Here is a 12,115-nt window from a genome sequence, read left to right as displayed (position 1 = left end):
AAGTGAGAAAGGATACTTGTGAATTGCAGTTAATGCTCTTCCTAATGTATGAGAAATAGCAAATGAACACTGAAGAATGTCCATCCTTTGTTCAGACTCAGATGAAGGGATAAGAGAGCTGGCGAGAAGAATTTCTTTGGCTTTTTCTGCATGCTGTTTTGCTTGCAGTGAAAATCCTGTGAACATACATAAAGAAAGCAAAATCTTCAGTGGGGGATTCAGCTTTTAGATTCACATGAAGAAAACACAACTACTTCCATATGCATACTGAGGAAGACGAGCTTTCTTTTTCAGGTGTGAAGGCTTGGTTTAATATATTCTACAATATACATTCATATTCTTCAGCAAAAGGCCCAGCTGAGCCACTGGGTTTAAGTAACAAAGGATTACATTTGGTCTACCTGAAAAGCAAGATTTATGGCTGTAAAAATCAAAGTACTCTCCATTTTGTCTCCTCTCAGAATTGCTACAGAACAGTTCTATTGTAAGGAATATTTCTTCTTAAAAATAAAAGAAACAATGCATGAGGGAATTAGAGAACTGAGATGAATTTAAAATAATGCATACATCCCGGTCCAAAAATATACCATTGTTTCTTATTTATTAAAAACCCCGTTACACATTTAACTAAAAATGATACCAAAATGTGTAAATTAGTTTGAGAAGCAGGCTTAATTAGTCTGCATTAAGATCTGTACTGTTACAGCTAGATTTTTTTCTGATTCTTTTAGAGCTACCTTGTTTATCTCATCACTATATTACAGGCTGTAGTGTGGATGTGCCCTGAGCATTCCTTAAGGTCTCCCATTCAGTCACTGGTCTGACCAAACTGTCATCAATATTACACGCCAGTATTATATATCCATTATGGTAGAGTGTCGGGCCACGTATATAAAGGCTTTAAGTGTGCTTAAACACGGCATGTGTGCTTAAAACATAAGTCTTATTAACTGGTTAACTTGTAATGTGAAGTTTATTATCCAATTAATATTTGGAAAAAATGCAATGAAAAAACACAGACATGGCAAGGATTACTGTCTTTAAGGAATACAGACAGCAAATATGATCCCACAAATCCCATGATCCCAAATCCTCTCCCAAGACTTCTATATGTAACTGAAAGTGAGAGTATTTCTCAAGCTTCCTGGGGATGCAAGATGGGCTGAACCTAAGAACTAATAGCTTGCTAATATTCACCGCACATTACAAATGCATGATAGGAAGTAGATAGTCACATGCTTGTAAAATGGCTTAGAAATTGTTAATGTAAAAATGAAAAATTACTAGGATTTATGGTAGTTTTAGAGTAAATTGGTTTGACCCATGTGTTCAAAAGCATTTTCCAGAAAGAAAAAGCCAGTTCAGGATTGCTCTGTAGCACACCTGAACAATTACCATTTTCACAGATGCCCCAGACTTAGTCTCAGAAAATTCCCACTACCAAACTATTTTTTCTCCTTATCCTCATTTTGAGAGACTAAAAACACTGTCATCATTTCTGAGATTTCTTTACAACTGACTGTGTCTTACTGAGACAAATTCTGAAACTTCAGACCCTTTCTCCTTTTCAGCCGTGTTGCTGCTATGGACATTATATGAGACACCAATTTTGGAGGATACCAGAAGAAAAAAATGAAGGACTAGCATTAACTAGAAATTCAGTGCATTTTTTATACATTTGCCCTTTTATTCCTTATTAAAATTGTTTTAGTTCTAATTTACTAAGGCTAAAAACATCCTTTTGGAAAAAAAAAACAACAAAAAACCCTATAAAGCTAAAAGCCAAATCAGGCAATCTTGGGAGTTGCGTGAGAAGACTATAGGATCTCGGCCTAAAAAAATGTGCAGGGAACATTAGGGGTCGGACTCGATGATCTACTGAGGTCTCTTCTGACCCTAACATCTATGAATCTATGAACTCTGTAAACTCACCTTGGAGCTGGAGGTATCCCTGAGCCAAATTAACATGGGCTTCTGCCATTTTCCAGTGATTATCTCCATAGCAAATTCTGGCCAGGGCTATATACCTCATGAGCTCTGGGAGGGCCTCCTTATACTGCCAGAAAAAAAGCACACATGGATTTCAAAGCTGTTCTGTGCCTGCAGATCCTACTAATTTCAAGTGGGCATGTGGGTGCTCAGCAGTGGTGCAGCAACCTGGCTGGGCATCCAGGATACAGGGCAACAGTGACTTTCAATTGCTGTTGTATTGCTGGCATGATTATGCAGTGGCAGGTAGCAGCTGTTTTTTGTCTCCCCATCCAAGTTGATGCCTGGGGTGGTTGCGCCAGTGGCGCCTAGTTACACCTCTGGTGCTCAGCGCTTCTGAGTATCAATGCCAGAGACACTATGGTACTATGACTACTTCAGAACTGTCTGGAAACAGGATAATGTTCCATTCACATATTGCATTAATCAGAAGATGCTCATGCTGTTGTTCTGAAAACTAACCAGATGGGGGGTGGAGTGTGACTGACATTAAGTCAAACAACAGAAATACAGTAGAAAAGACATAGGAAAAGGACTATTCAATTGTATGTTTTCTCTGAGTGAGGGGCAGGGAAGAAGGATATTTCACATGCAGGTCCTGACTGATCCTCAAGATCGAACTGATCAAAAGAACAATATAGGCTTGTTTTCCATAAGGGGCTCCTTTGTATGGTACTACGCACAGGAAGAGACTAGAAAGAGACTAATGCCACTGCATATGTTTTAAGTATTTTCAACAGTCAAATTAATATCTGGTAACCTTACTGACTTCAGCGACACCATAGATCAGTGGTTCTCAAATGTTTTACTCTCAAGGCACCCTGTCTTGGGCCCAAAGCACCTCTTGAAAAATGCTAGATCTTAGTTTTCCCTCAGTTTTTGACTACAGAAAAATAACAGAGCAAATCTTCTGTTGCAAGGAACTCAAAAACACACAACAGGTCAGAATGCTTCTAACACGATTAATTCCTATGTAAAATCTCTGGGTTTATCTTAAGGATCATTTTTGTACAGGCAACAAAAATACTGCATGGCACCCCATGGCACCCTTTGAAAGAATCTCAAGGCACCCCAGGGTGGCACAGGACCCTAGTTGAGAATCATTTAACACAATGCATACAAGGCACTCAAAATCATCTCTAACTTTATCTATGAAGATGGTCCAGTAAAACATATCACCCAAAAAAAGTTCTTGCTCCTTGCATAATTCCTGGACCATCACAGCTACCATATCATTCTAACACTACCATTAAAGTTGATGGGAATTTTACCGCTGACTACAACTGGAGCAGGGTTATTGCAATTTATGGAAATCCTACCTATGATCCTCCCCACTTTCCAAAAGCTCCTGAAACCAACCTCCCCCGCCCCCATCCCCCAACTCACTTTTATTCCTTGATCCAAAAATTACCATTTTAATTAAAATCTAGACACTGGAGTTCTCAGGTCAAACTTAGTACTTGTCTATGCTTGGTGTGAAATTCATGTTACATGAAAGTAAATGATTTACTAGAAAATATATTATCTATAGCTGTCTTACCTCTTGATTGCTGATGTGTACATTTGCCTTTTGTTCACATTGCAGAAGCTTCTGGCTAGGAGGCTGAAGTAGTTCTGTCTCTGAAGATTTATATTTTATCTTATTCCTGAGTTCAGTGCTAAGGGTAACAGTGGAGCTGTCTGTGTGTCCAGAGGTTTGAACTTCCTGAGTTTGTTGCATTCTTCTGTTTGATCCTCTTTTAAGCCTGTAGTTTAACTATATTCACATTTGTTAAAAACACAGCAAGTTATCAAAGATTAGTCAACATCATGAGATACTCTGGGGCTCACCCATCCTGTAAGTGTACCTTGGTTATGGAAAACATATAAGTTATTATAAATTATTATTCAAATACTCTTAAATGCAGTGGTATTTTTACACAACTTATGTACAATAATTTTTCAATACAGTACAGTGTTAAGACTTGGCTTAATTTTGATGTCTCAATAAGATCTACAAAACATGCCAAATTTAAAGAATGAGTGATCTTTCTCGTACTTAATAAAGAATAATATCTAGGTATCAGAGAACTTTTGTCACTACAATGTTTTCAAGTGTCTTATTCTTTTTTTTATCAACTCCTTTTAAGGCCAGTTGGCTCCAAGCATAGTTAACATTCTTTTGCTGGAGGAAGAGAGAGATTTTTTTTCTTTAGACTATGATAAAAATGCATTGTCATCTTGTATGCCCAGGCTATCAGGTCTTTATATACATATTAATTTAAAACTTACTCTGGGTGTGGTATTTCCAAAAACCAAAAATCATTGTTTAAACTACGTTCCTGTTTAAGTTAGTGGTAAAAATACGAATGGGAACAGACTCTAACCAATGTTGACTGGTGAAAAATCCCACCATTTCCCAGGGTGCTATTGACATTCATAACATCATGATAAAAGCAAGCAGTAGAGATGTAATAACTGGAAGCCTGAGCAAAGAGACCTACCTAATTTTTCTAGCACATTTCTTGTTGCAATATAGTTTCCTCTAATAAAAAGTTGTACACTTTTAATACCTACAGGCTGTGTGTTTTTATTAGTCCTATAGTCAGTCACAATTCAATCATTCCCAGCAGCTACAGGTAAATAACCTCTATGGCTGCATCCACATAAGCACGGATGTTTGGTTTCCCGGGGACAAGCAGCAGTTGCATACCTTGCACCGCAGCTACTTGTTCCCGGGGAACACCCATGCCACTCATGCTTTGGCACGCGGCAGATTACCCCAGGGGCAGTAGAAGATGCTGCTGCCGGTGGTGGGCTGGCCCCAGCAGCCTTACCTGGGGACCTGGGGGCCTCCCAGGGCTGCAGCAACAGTGGTCCTGCTAGGCGGCACCTGGCTGACAGCCGCAGTGTGGCTTTGCGTGGCTTGGCTCTGCTTTTCAGCAGCATGCACTGCCTGTGTGTATATTACTACACTTCTTTTTTCAACCCCTGGATATCTAGGGGTCAAAAAAACCCACAGAAAAAAATACCAGAGTGGTGCGTGCATAGGCAGCATGCCCTGGTAGCATGGTGAACACGTGACTGCGCAGTATGTGGCGCTGCAGACGTGTTTATGGTGCCACATACCGCACGGCCGTGCTCCTCTGGATGCGCCCAATTAATGTGCATCTTTTCTGACACATGAGAGTTGGTTGAGAAGAGACAGTAGTGGCTGACAGGAAAAACATCCCACTTCATATCTACTTTGATGGAGTTTATGGAGCATGAACGCTATGAAATGATCATGGATGTGGCTGGTTTTATTGAGTGGAATGTATGCAGTATAAGCACTCACTAGCCACGTAACTTAATCATTTTGTTGAAAATGACAACTTGTACAAGAAACTAAATGTAATTTTAAAAAGACCACCCATCGGACCCCCTCCTGCAAAGTAAGCAGTGTCAGGAAAAGAGCTGCATGTGAAAAAGGAAGAAAACAATAAAAAAGTAACAGAATTTGAGAAATTTCAATGCTCTGGTATGATTATACTATACTTCCTTCTGTGAGAACAGATATTTTATATCTAATGTTAGTGAAGGGAATCGATTTCTAAAGTTGCATAACTGTGTGATCAAATCATTCGTATCCTAGCTTCCCCCAGCAGCAGATTTACTGGAGAAGTTACAAGATGTCTGAGATCCAAAAAAAATACAAAGGCCAATGGGATTCCTATGTGATGTGAGAAGGGAGAAGTATAGGGAAAATTCTAAGTTTTACTTAAAGCTGTACAAACTGCCGCTGTATTACTGTTCTCCATCTTCCCTCTTTGTGCACGAAGGAAAAGGAAAGTACAAAGAGAAGGAAAGGGAGAGGTTCTCTGAGAAAAACCTCAAAGGGATTTAGCAAAATCACTAACTGACCCATAGGAGTGTCTCTCTCATGCTACACATACCCAAATTTCCATCAAGTCATAAACATAACTAATTTTACTAAAGATGTGTAAAGTATTCCTGCGACTGCTCTGCTTACAGTCATGGTTCTTCTTCTACAATTTGCAATGACATTGTGTTCACATTCAATAGATAACTACTGTCCGTTAAAATGAAAAGAAACCCTGCTTCCTTCCTGGAAAGGACTTGTACACGGTCGCATGATCAAATTATCCACTTACGTTCTTTTCTGAATAGTCTCAGTTTGATTTCTTTTCCAAAGCTTGCAACGTTTTTATTGATTTGCAGTTTCCAACATAAGCCTATCAATCTTTGCCTTGTATTCTTTCATACACTATATTCATCACACAAAAAACGTCAAAAGTTCAAGGTTTTCTTTGAAAAAGATCTCTTTCGTGCTTCCCACAAAGCAGGCTGATATCCCACAAAGACAAAACAGGGCAGTGATGGAGAAAACGAACCACCAATTGGAAACGGGGACTAGGGTTTAGGCTTGTCACTCATGCTGGGATAACCAATCCACGGGACTCGAAGGCAGGGGAGCTGCAATGGGAACCGGCTTTCCGCAGGCACCGCTTAAAGAAACAGGACACTTTTTGGGGGCTGATCTTCAGCCCAGAAAAGCCACCTAAATCTTTCAGGACTATCAATGAACGTATCACCGTCAGAGTTTGGATGGAGTCGTGTTTATCTACGCGTCTGACAGGAACCGTCACGTCTACGCTCGCTTTAACAGCGTTCACGTCTGTCAACGCGCGCAGTCTCAATTCAGCCTTGACAAAGTATGCTGCTTTCAGTACGTGCTACATCGGTGGTGCTTCCAGGTTTTAACAACATCCGTTTCACCAGAGATTATAACGATTATAATACCAGTACTAGCAATAATAGTTAACACCGAAGCGAAGAAGTGGTAGGAAGGGGGTGAGTACAGGCTCGCAACCTCCGTGCGAACTCTGAGGGCCCAGAAAGAGTGTATCCTCCTGACGGTCCTCGCGGCTGTCATCCACCAGCTCAGCCGTTGTTGTTACTATTGCAATGATTTCACCGTCGCAAATGAAGCCACGCCCCCCTCGTTGCGCTGTGCAGACAGGACCGAGGAGTCCGCTTCCACCTCAGCCTCAGCCTCAGCCCCGCCCTCCCAACGACACCTCCCCGCGCCCGATCCGCCGGGACGCGGCGCGGAGAAATCTCGCGCGGCCTGCCTCAAATCTCGCGCGAGCCGCGCTGTGCTCTCGCGAGGCTTCGGCCCTGCCCGCGGACGCCAGTTCCCGGCGGCGGCGCTGAGTGCGGACCCCTCCCCCGCCCGCCCCGCCCTGCCCCGCCCCCCCCACCGGCGGCAGGTGAGTCCCCGTCCCCCAACCCCCCCCGCACCCCCGGCGGTTGGGGTCCCCCTGCCCGTCGCGGGAATCCGAGCGGGCCTCGCCCGGACTAGAGGCCTCGGCCCCCGGCACCGACCCCCGCCTGAGCCTGCCCCTCGGCATGGACCCCCACCCCCAGCACTCTTCCCCCTCCCAGCATGGACCCCCACCCCCAGCACTCTTCCCCCTCCCAGCATGGACTCCCCCTCCCCACAGCATGAACTCCCCTTCTCCCCCAACATGGACTCCCCTAGCACTCCTCCCACCCCAGCATGGACTCCCCTTCTCCCCCAGCATGGACTCCCCTAGCACTCCTCCCCCTCCCAGCATGGACCCCCCCCAGCACTCCTCCCCCTCCCAGCATGGACTCCCCCAGCACTCCTCCCCCTCCCAGCATGGACTCCCCCTCCCCCCAGCATGGACTCCCCTTCTCCCCCAGAATGGACTCCCCTAGCACTCCTCCCCCCCCAGCATGGACTCCCCCTCCCCACAGCATGAACTCCCCTTCTCCCCCAGAATGGACTCCCCTAGCACTCCTCCCCCCCCAGCATGGACTCCCCCTCCCCACAGCATGAACTCCCCTTCTCCCCCAGAATGGACTCCCCTAGCACTCCTCCCCCCCCAGCATGGACTCCCCCTCCCCACAGCATGAACTCCCCTTCTCCCCCAGAATGGACTCCCCTAGCACTCCTCCCCCCCTCCTAGCATGGACTCCCCCTCCCCACAGCATGAACTCCCCTTCTCCCCCAGAATGGACTCCCCTAGCACTCCTCCCCCCCTCCTAGCATGGACTCCCCCTCCCCACAGCATGAATTCCCCTTCTCCCCCAGCATGGACTCCCCTAGCACTCCTCCCCCCCCCCCCAGCATGGACTCCCCCTCCCCACAGCATGAACTCCCCTTCTCCCCCAGAATGGACTCCCCTAGCACTCCTCCCCACAGCATGAATTCCCCTTCTCTCCCAGAATGGACTCCCCTAGCACTCCTCCTCCCCCCCAGGATGGATGCCCCCCAGCACTCCTCCCCCTCCCAGCATGGACTCCCCTTCTCCCCCAGAATGAACTCCCCCTCCCCAAAATGAACCCCCCTACCACTCCCCCTCCCCCCCAAAATGGACCCCCTAGCACTCTTCCCCACCCCCCATTGCCCCCTCCAGCACTCTCTCCTCCACCATGGGTCCCCTATCGTACTCCCTGCCCCCCCTCAGAATGGACTCCCTCTCACACCCAGTGTGGACCTCCCCCCAGCACTCCTGCCTCCCCAGCATGGCCCCCCCCCAAGCACTTCCCATCCCTTGACATGGATCTGCCCCCTCCAGCATGCCCCCACAAGGATTGACAGCATGTCGGGTTCTCCCAGCCCAGCAGCCTTCACCTTCCAGCCTGTACATGGTCACAGCTCCCTTCAGCTTCTTCCCTGGCACTTCAGGTCCCACAGGGATCTGGTCACCCCTCCTCTCCCCCTCCTCAGCTGAGCAGGACAACCCCCCTGCCCCCCAGCAGAGATCTAGTCACTCTTCAGACAACTCCCACGTGCCCCCTGCCCCACTTCCACACACACCTGCATTTATCCCCTGCCCCCCCCCACCGTTTTGGGCATCTTCTTACTGCCCCCCTGCACAGCAGCCTCCCATTTATCCAGTCACTCCATCCTCCCCTCCCCGCGATGTCACCGTTCATCGTTTCTCAGATCCCTTCCCACTGCTCTTGTGTACGTCTACATTTCTCTCCCTGCTAGTGTCTGCACTCCCGTCCTCATGCCTTTTGACCTTGCTTTATCTCGTAAGTTTGAAAAGAGACTACTGAGCCATGAATAGTTAGCTGCTGGTGGTGGAAAAACTACAGGCCATTGTCTTAGGAGCCCAAAAAGGGACAGATCACATTTGTCACAGTGTGAAATGTGGTGTTGTAATAATGCTTTTTATGTTCTCGCATTGTGCTTTTTTTTAAATGCTCTTTCTTATATGGTTTTTAGCATTCGGGTGAGGTGCTGTGTTCAGTCATGAAGAGTGGAGACTTTTATCTGTTGTCCCAGGAGAGCGGTGGTGCCAGCAGTGTCGGAGAGGTCAGCTTTCCTTGGATGCTCTCTCCTAAGGCTGCCAGCGGAGGTTGTTGTCAGTTGTAGTCCAGTTCTTTCCAGTGCAGGCTCTTGTTCAGTTGCACAGTTACCTCGATGGCATCTAATTTCACGCTGGCTTTCAGACCACCAAAAGATGACAATGACTCACTCACAGAACTGATCTGAACATACCTCAGACCGCCTTGGAGGTGAAGGGCCCTGAAGTGTATGTAGGATGTTGCATCTGGCTGTGCTTAGTATTTCTGACTGGATTACGAGGAAGATAGCACCTCTCAAACTACTCATTTCTGCTATCTTAAGTTCAGGAGCGTTACTGAAACAGATTAGGTAGTTTGATCTACAAATCTAGGCCAGCTTTTAGCTTTGTCTCGAGTATAACGCTTTTTTTTAAACGAACAATTTTTTGGTAGTAGCTAAGGTTCACATTTGGTACCTGTGTAATTGAATATTTTCCATGATGTATTATGGTTAAAACTGCTCCGTTGATTAAAAAGTCAAGATAAAATATGAAGTACTGTTGGCAGACAGGGGCTGTCAGCCCCCTGGCTGTTCCCTCATAAATGTGTGTATTTACATGCATTAGTCCTTGGCATAGTCAACCACTGAACGGATTACTTAAGCCAGGCTCCTTGGTTAGCATTCCTGATGCTTGCTTTTGAAAGAACTGTGGCTATGTAGCAATGAAGATATCTCAACCTAGAAAGAATTATGAAGGGAACTTCAGATGCTGATGCTGTCTAAATCACAGAAAGTGGATGAAGTCTGGTGTTCGGGCATAGGTTCAAGTTTAATTTTGTAACCTCCTGGACCTTTCTTTAGCTTTTTCATACTTGCAGTTGTTTAAGTGTGAGTTGAAGTTTCTAGGTGAAGAACATCCAGTTCTTGAATTTTACGAAGAGAGAATAAGATTTCACTAGTTAGTTTAGATTCTCCAAAAATGATAAAAGTAATCCAAAAACAATAGACCCTTAACAGCTATAAACAGTTCCCTTAAATTGGGTGCAGGGTAGCCTGTCAGAATTGCAGCAACATTTTACAGTCCAAAGCACAAAACCTATGTAATGAAAGTGTGTCCGTCTTTTTTAGAAAAATAAATTATATGTTAACTGTTGAAAAACTATCCAGGTAAACTCAGAAAGGGGATTGAAAAAAAGTGTCCTTGCTTTTTTGAATCATATAGAAGCATTTTAGACCTCTTCTGTGTGTGTGCTTATAGACTAGGATTTTTTCAAAGGTTCCTTGCTAGCAAAATATCATGTGGGATCCAAGGTAGCTGAGATATTTAATAACCGAAGCATATGTATTCAAGAAAATTCCTTGATAATGTGCCGATAAACATTTCCCTGAAATAAGTATCGGTTATTTAGAGATTAGTGTGAGATCTACAATAGTCCTGTAATCGTTTAGGTAATCATTGCTGGCTCCTGCAGGTAAGCTTTTATTTCAGATGCCCATCATCACAGCATATAACAAATTGTTTGAGAAAAACAATACACGGATACAATAAGTAATGTTTTTCTGTTTTTCGTTTCTTTGTAGAAATGGGTCTGCTTTCGGAAGATGTGCTCTAACGTGGGACTGGAACAGGGACAATCATGTCATCGGAACTTTGTAAAACAATATCTGAGGCAAAGTTGGAAAGGCACAAGAACTTGTTCTTAAATTACCGAAATCTGCATCACTTTCCTTTGGAATTATTGAAAGATGAGGGTTTGCAATACCTGGAGAGACTCTATATGAAAAGAAACTCCTTGACCACCTTGGTATGATAAAGTCTTTATTGTACTGCCTGCTTTCTTTTTGCTTGTACTGGAATATGAATTCTGGTTTGGAAAGACTGAATAAATGACTTTTTAAATTTATCATTCATGTTTAAGAAGCCTGTTCCTGGATGGTACTGAGTACCTTTCAGGAGCTGGTAGCATTGTGAAAACTTTAAACACGTCCTTGTTTTATATGTAGCTAGTGCAGATAGGAATTTTCTTGGCTTTCAGATAAATTTAGTTAGTTTTACTCTATGCTGGAGGGTTTAACCAGTTGATGTTTATACCTAACATTGAAACTCAGTCATGAACAGAGAACAGTGAATACAGTCTGACTTTTTTTTTTATGGTCCCAGTGCCTCTGCCTTCCTTACAGGGCACAGCGTGGTTAGCCATTTCTTGTTTAGGCAAACAGTGTTTAATTTGGTATGCATCTCATTTGAAAGGTGGTCATCATCAGTCTCAGGCTGTGATTCAGAGCCAGTCTTTGATGCATGCAGCACTTGTAACCACAAGTCACCATTGATCTGAGGAACTGGGAAATATCAGGCCTGACCTCAGCTGTTGGGTTAAAAAAATCTCTAATCTCCTAACCCTTCTTGCAATTTGTGAACCAGTATTCACAACCAGTCAGTACTGTTTATCCTCCCCCCCCCCCCTATTTTAGATTATTGCTTCCTATGTACTTTGTAAGTACTTCCTAGCTTAACTTTTTGGATGTGTAGGAATCATAGCTCAGTTTTTTTTTTTTCCCCTACCCAGAATTCAGGTGCTTGTGGCAGCCCTCCTACTATCTACTTTCCCATTGTTTTTTCTGACCTAAGCAGGCTTATGTTGACCAGCAATTGTGACCTCACACTTCAATGAGAGGATGCTCAGAAGTGTGTAAGATAAGCTTGGAGTAATGCAGTGGTGCTTAACCTTTTGGTGCAGCGGGCTGGATGAGCGGCACAGGGCCCATCCATGGGCAGGAATTCCACGCTGTGAGCCACTGTTGGGTCCTGGGCTACCTCCA

At 44.6% G+C, this 12,115-nt stretch overlaps 2 protein-coding genes across 4 annotated transcripts in view; one reads left to right on the top strand and one right to left on the bottom strand.

Moving 5' to 3' along the window:
• The window catches only part of TTC23 (tetratricopeptide repeat domain 23), a 55,873-nt gene extending 48,836 nt beyond the window's left edge, over window positions 1-7,037 (bottom strand). The window contains exons 1-4 of the mRNA XM_019477507.2: window positions 6,123-7,037; window positions 3,530-3,745; window positions 1,933-2,056; window positions 17-176 (exon numbers count right to left, since the gene is read on the bottom strand). Of these exons, the coding sequence (XP_019333052.1) occupies window positions 17-176; window positions 1,933-2,056; window positions 3,530-3,709 (464 nt within the window). The 5' untranslated portion in view covers window positions 3,710-3,745; window positions 6,123-7,037. The remainder of the gene's footprint in view (window positions 1-16; window positions 177-1,932; window positions 2,057-3,529; window positions 3,746-6,122) is intronic.
• Window positions 7,038-7,134: 97 nt separating this feature from the next.
• The window catches only part of LRRC28 (leucine rich repeat containing 28), an 81,823-nt gene continuing 76,842 nt past the window's right edge, over window positions 7,135-12,115 (top strand). Inside the window, exons 1-3 of one of the 3 annotated variants that reach the window (XM_059714566.1) lie at window positions 7,159-7,241; window positions 9,233-9,322; window positions 10,877-11,100. In XM_059714566.1, the coding sequence (XP_059570549.1) occupies window positions 10,933-11,100 (168 nt within the window). In that variant the 5' untranslated portion in view covers window positions 7,159-7,241; window positions 9,233-9,322; window positions 10,877-10,932. Of the gene's footprint in view, window positions 7,242-9,232; window positions 9,323-10,876; window positions 11,101-12,115 lie in introns of those variants that run through there. The other 2 variants (XM_059714565.1, XM_014606093.3) reach the window with 2 other exon arrangements.

The sequence above is a fragment of the Alligator mississippiensis genome, chromosome 11 (assembly GCF_030867095.1).
Source record: "Alligator mississippiensis isolate rAllMis1 chromosome 11, rAllMis1, whole genome shotgun sequence".
Classification (NCBI taxonomy): Eukaryota; Metazoa; Chordata; order Crocodylia; family Alligatoridae; genus Alligator; species Alligator mississippiensis.
This window is presented reverse-complemented; position numbering and strand designations above follow the sequence as displayed.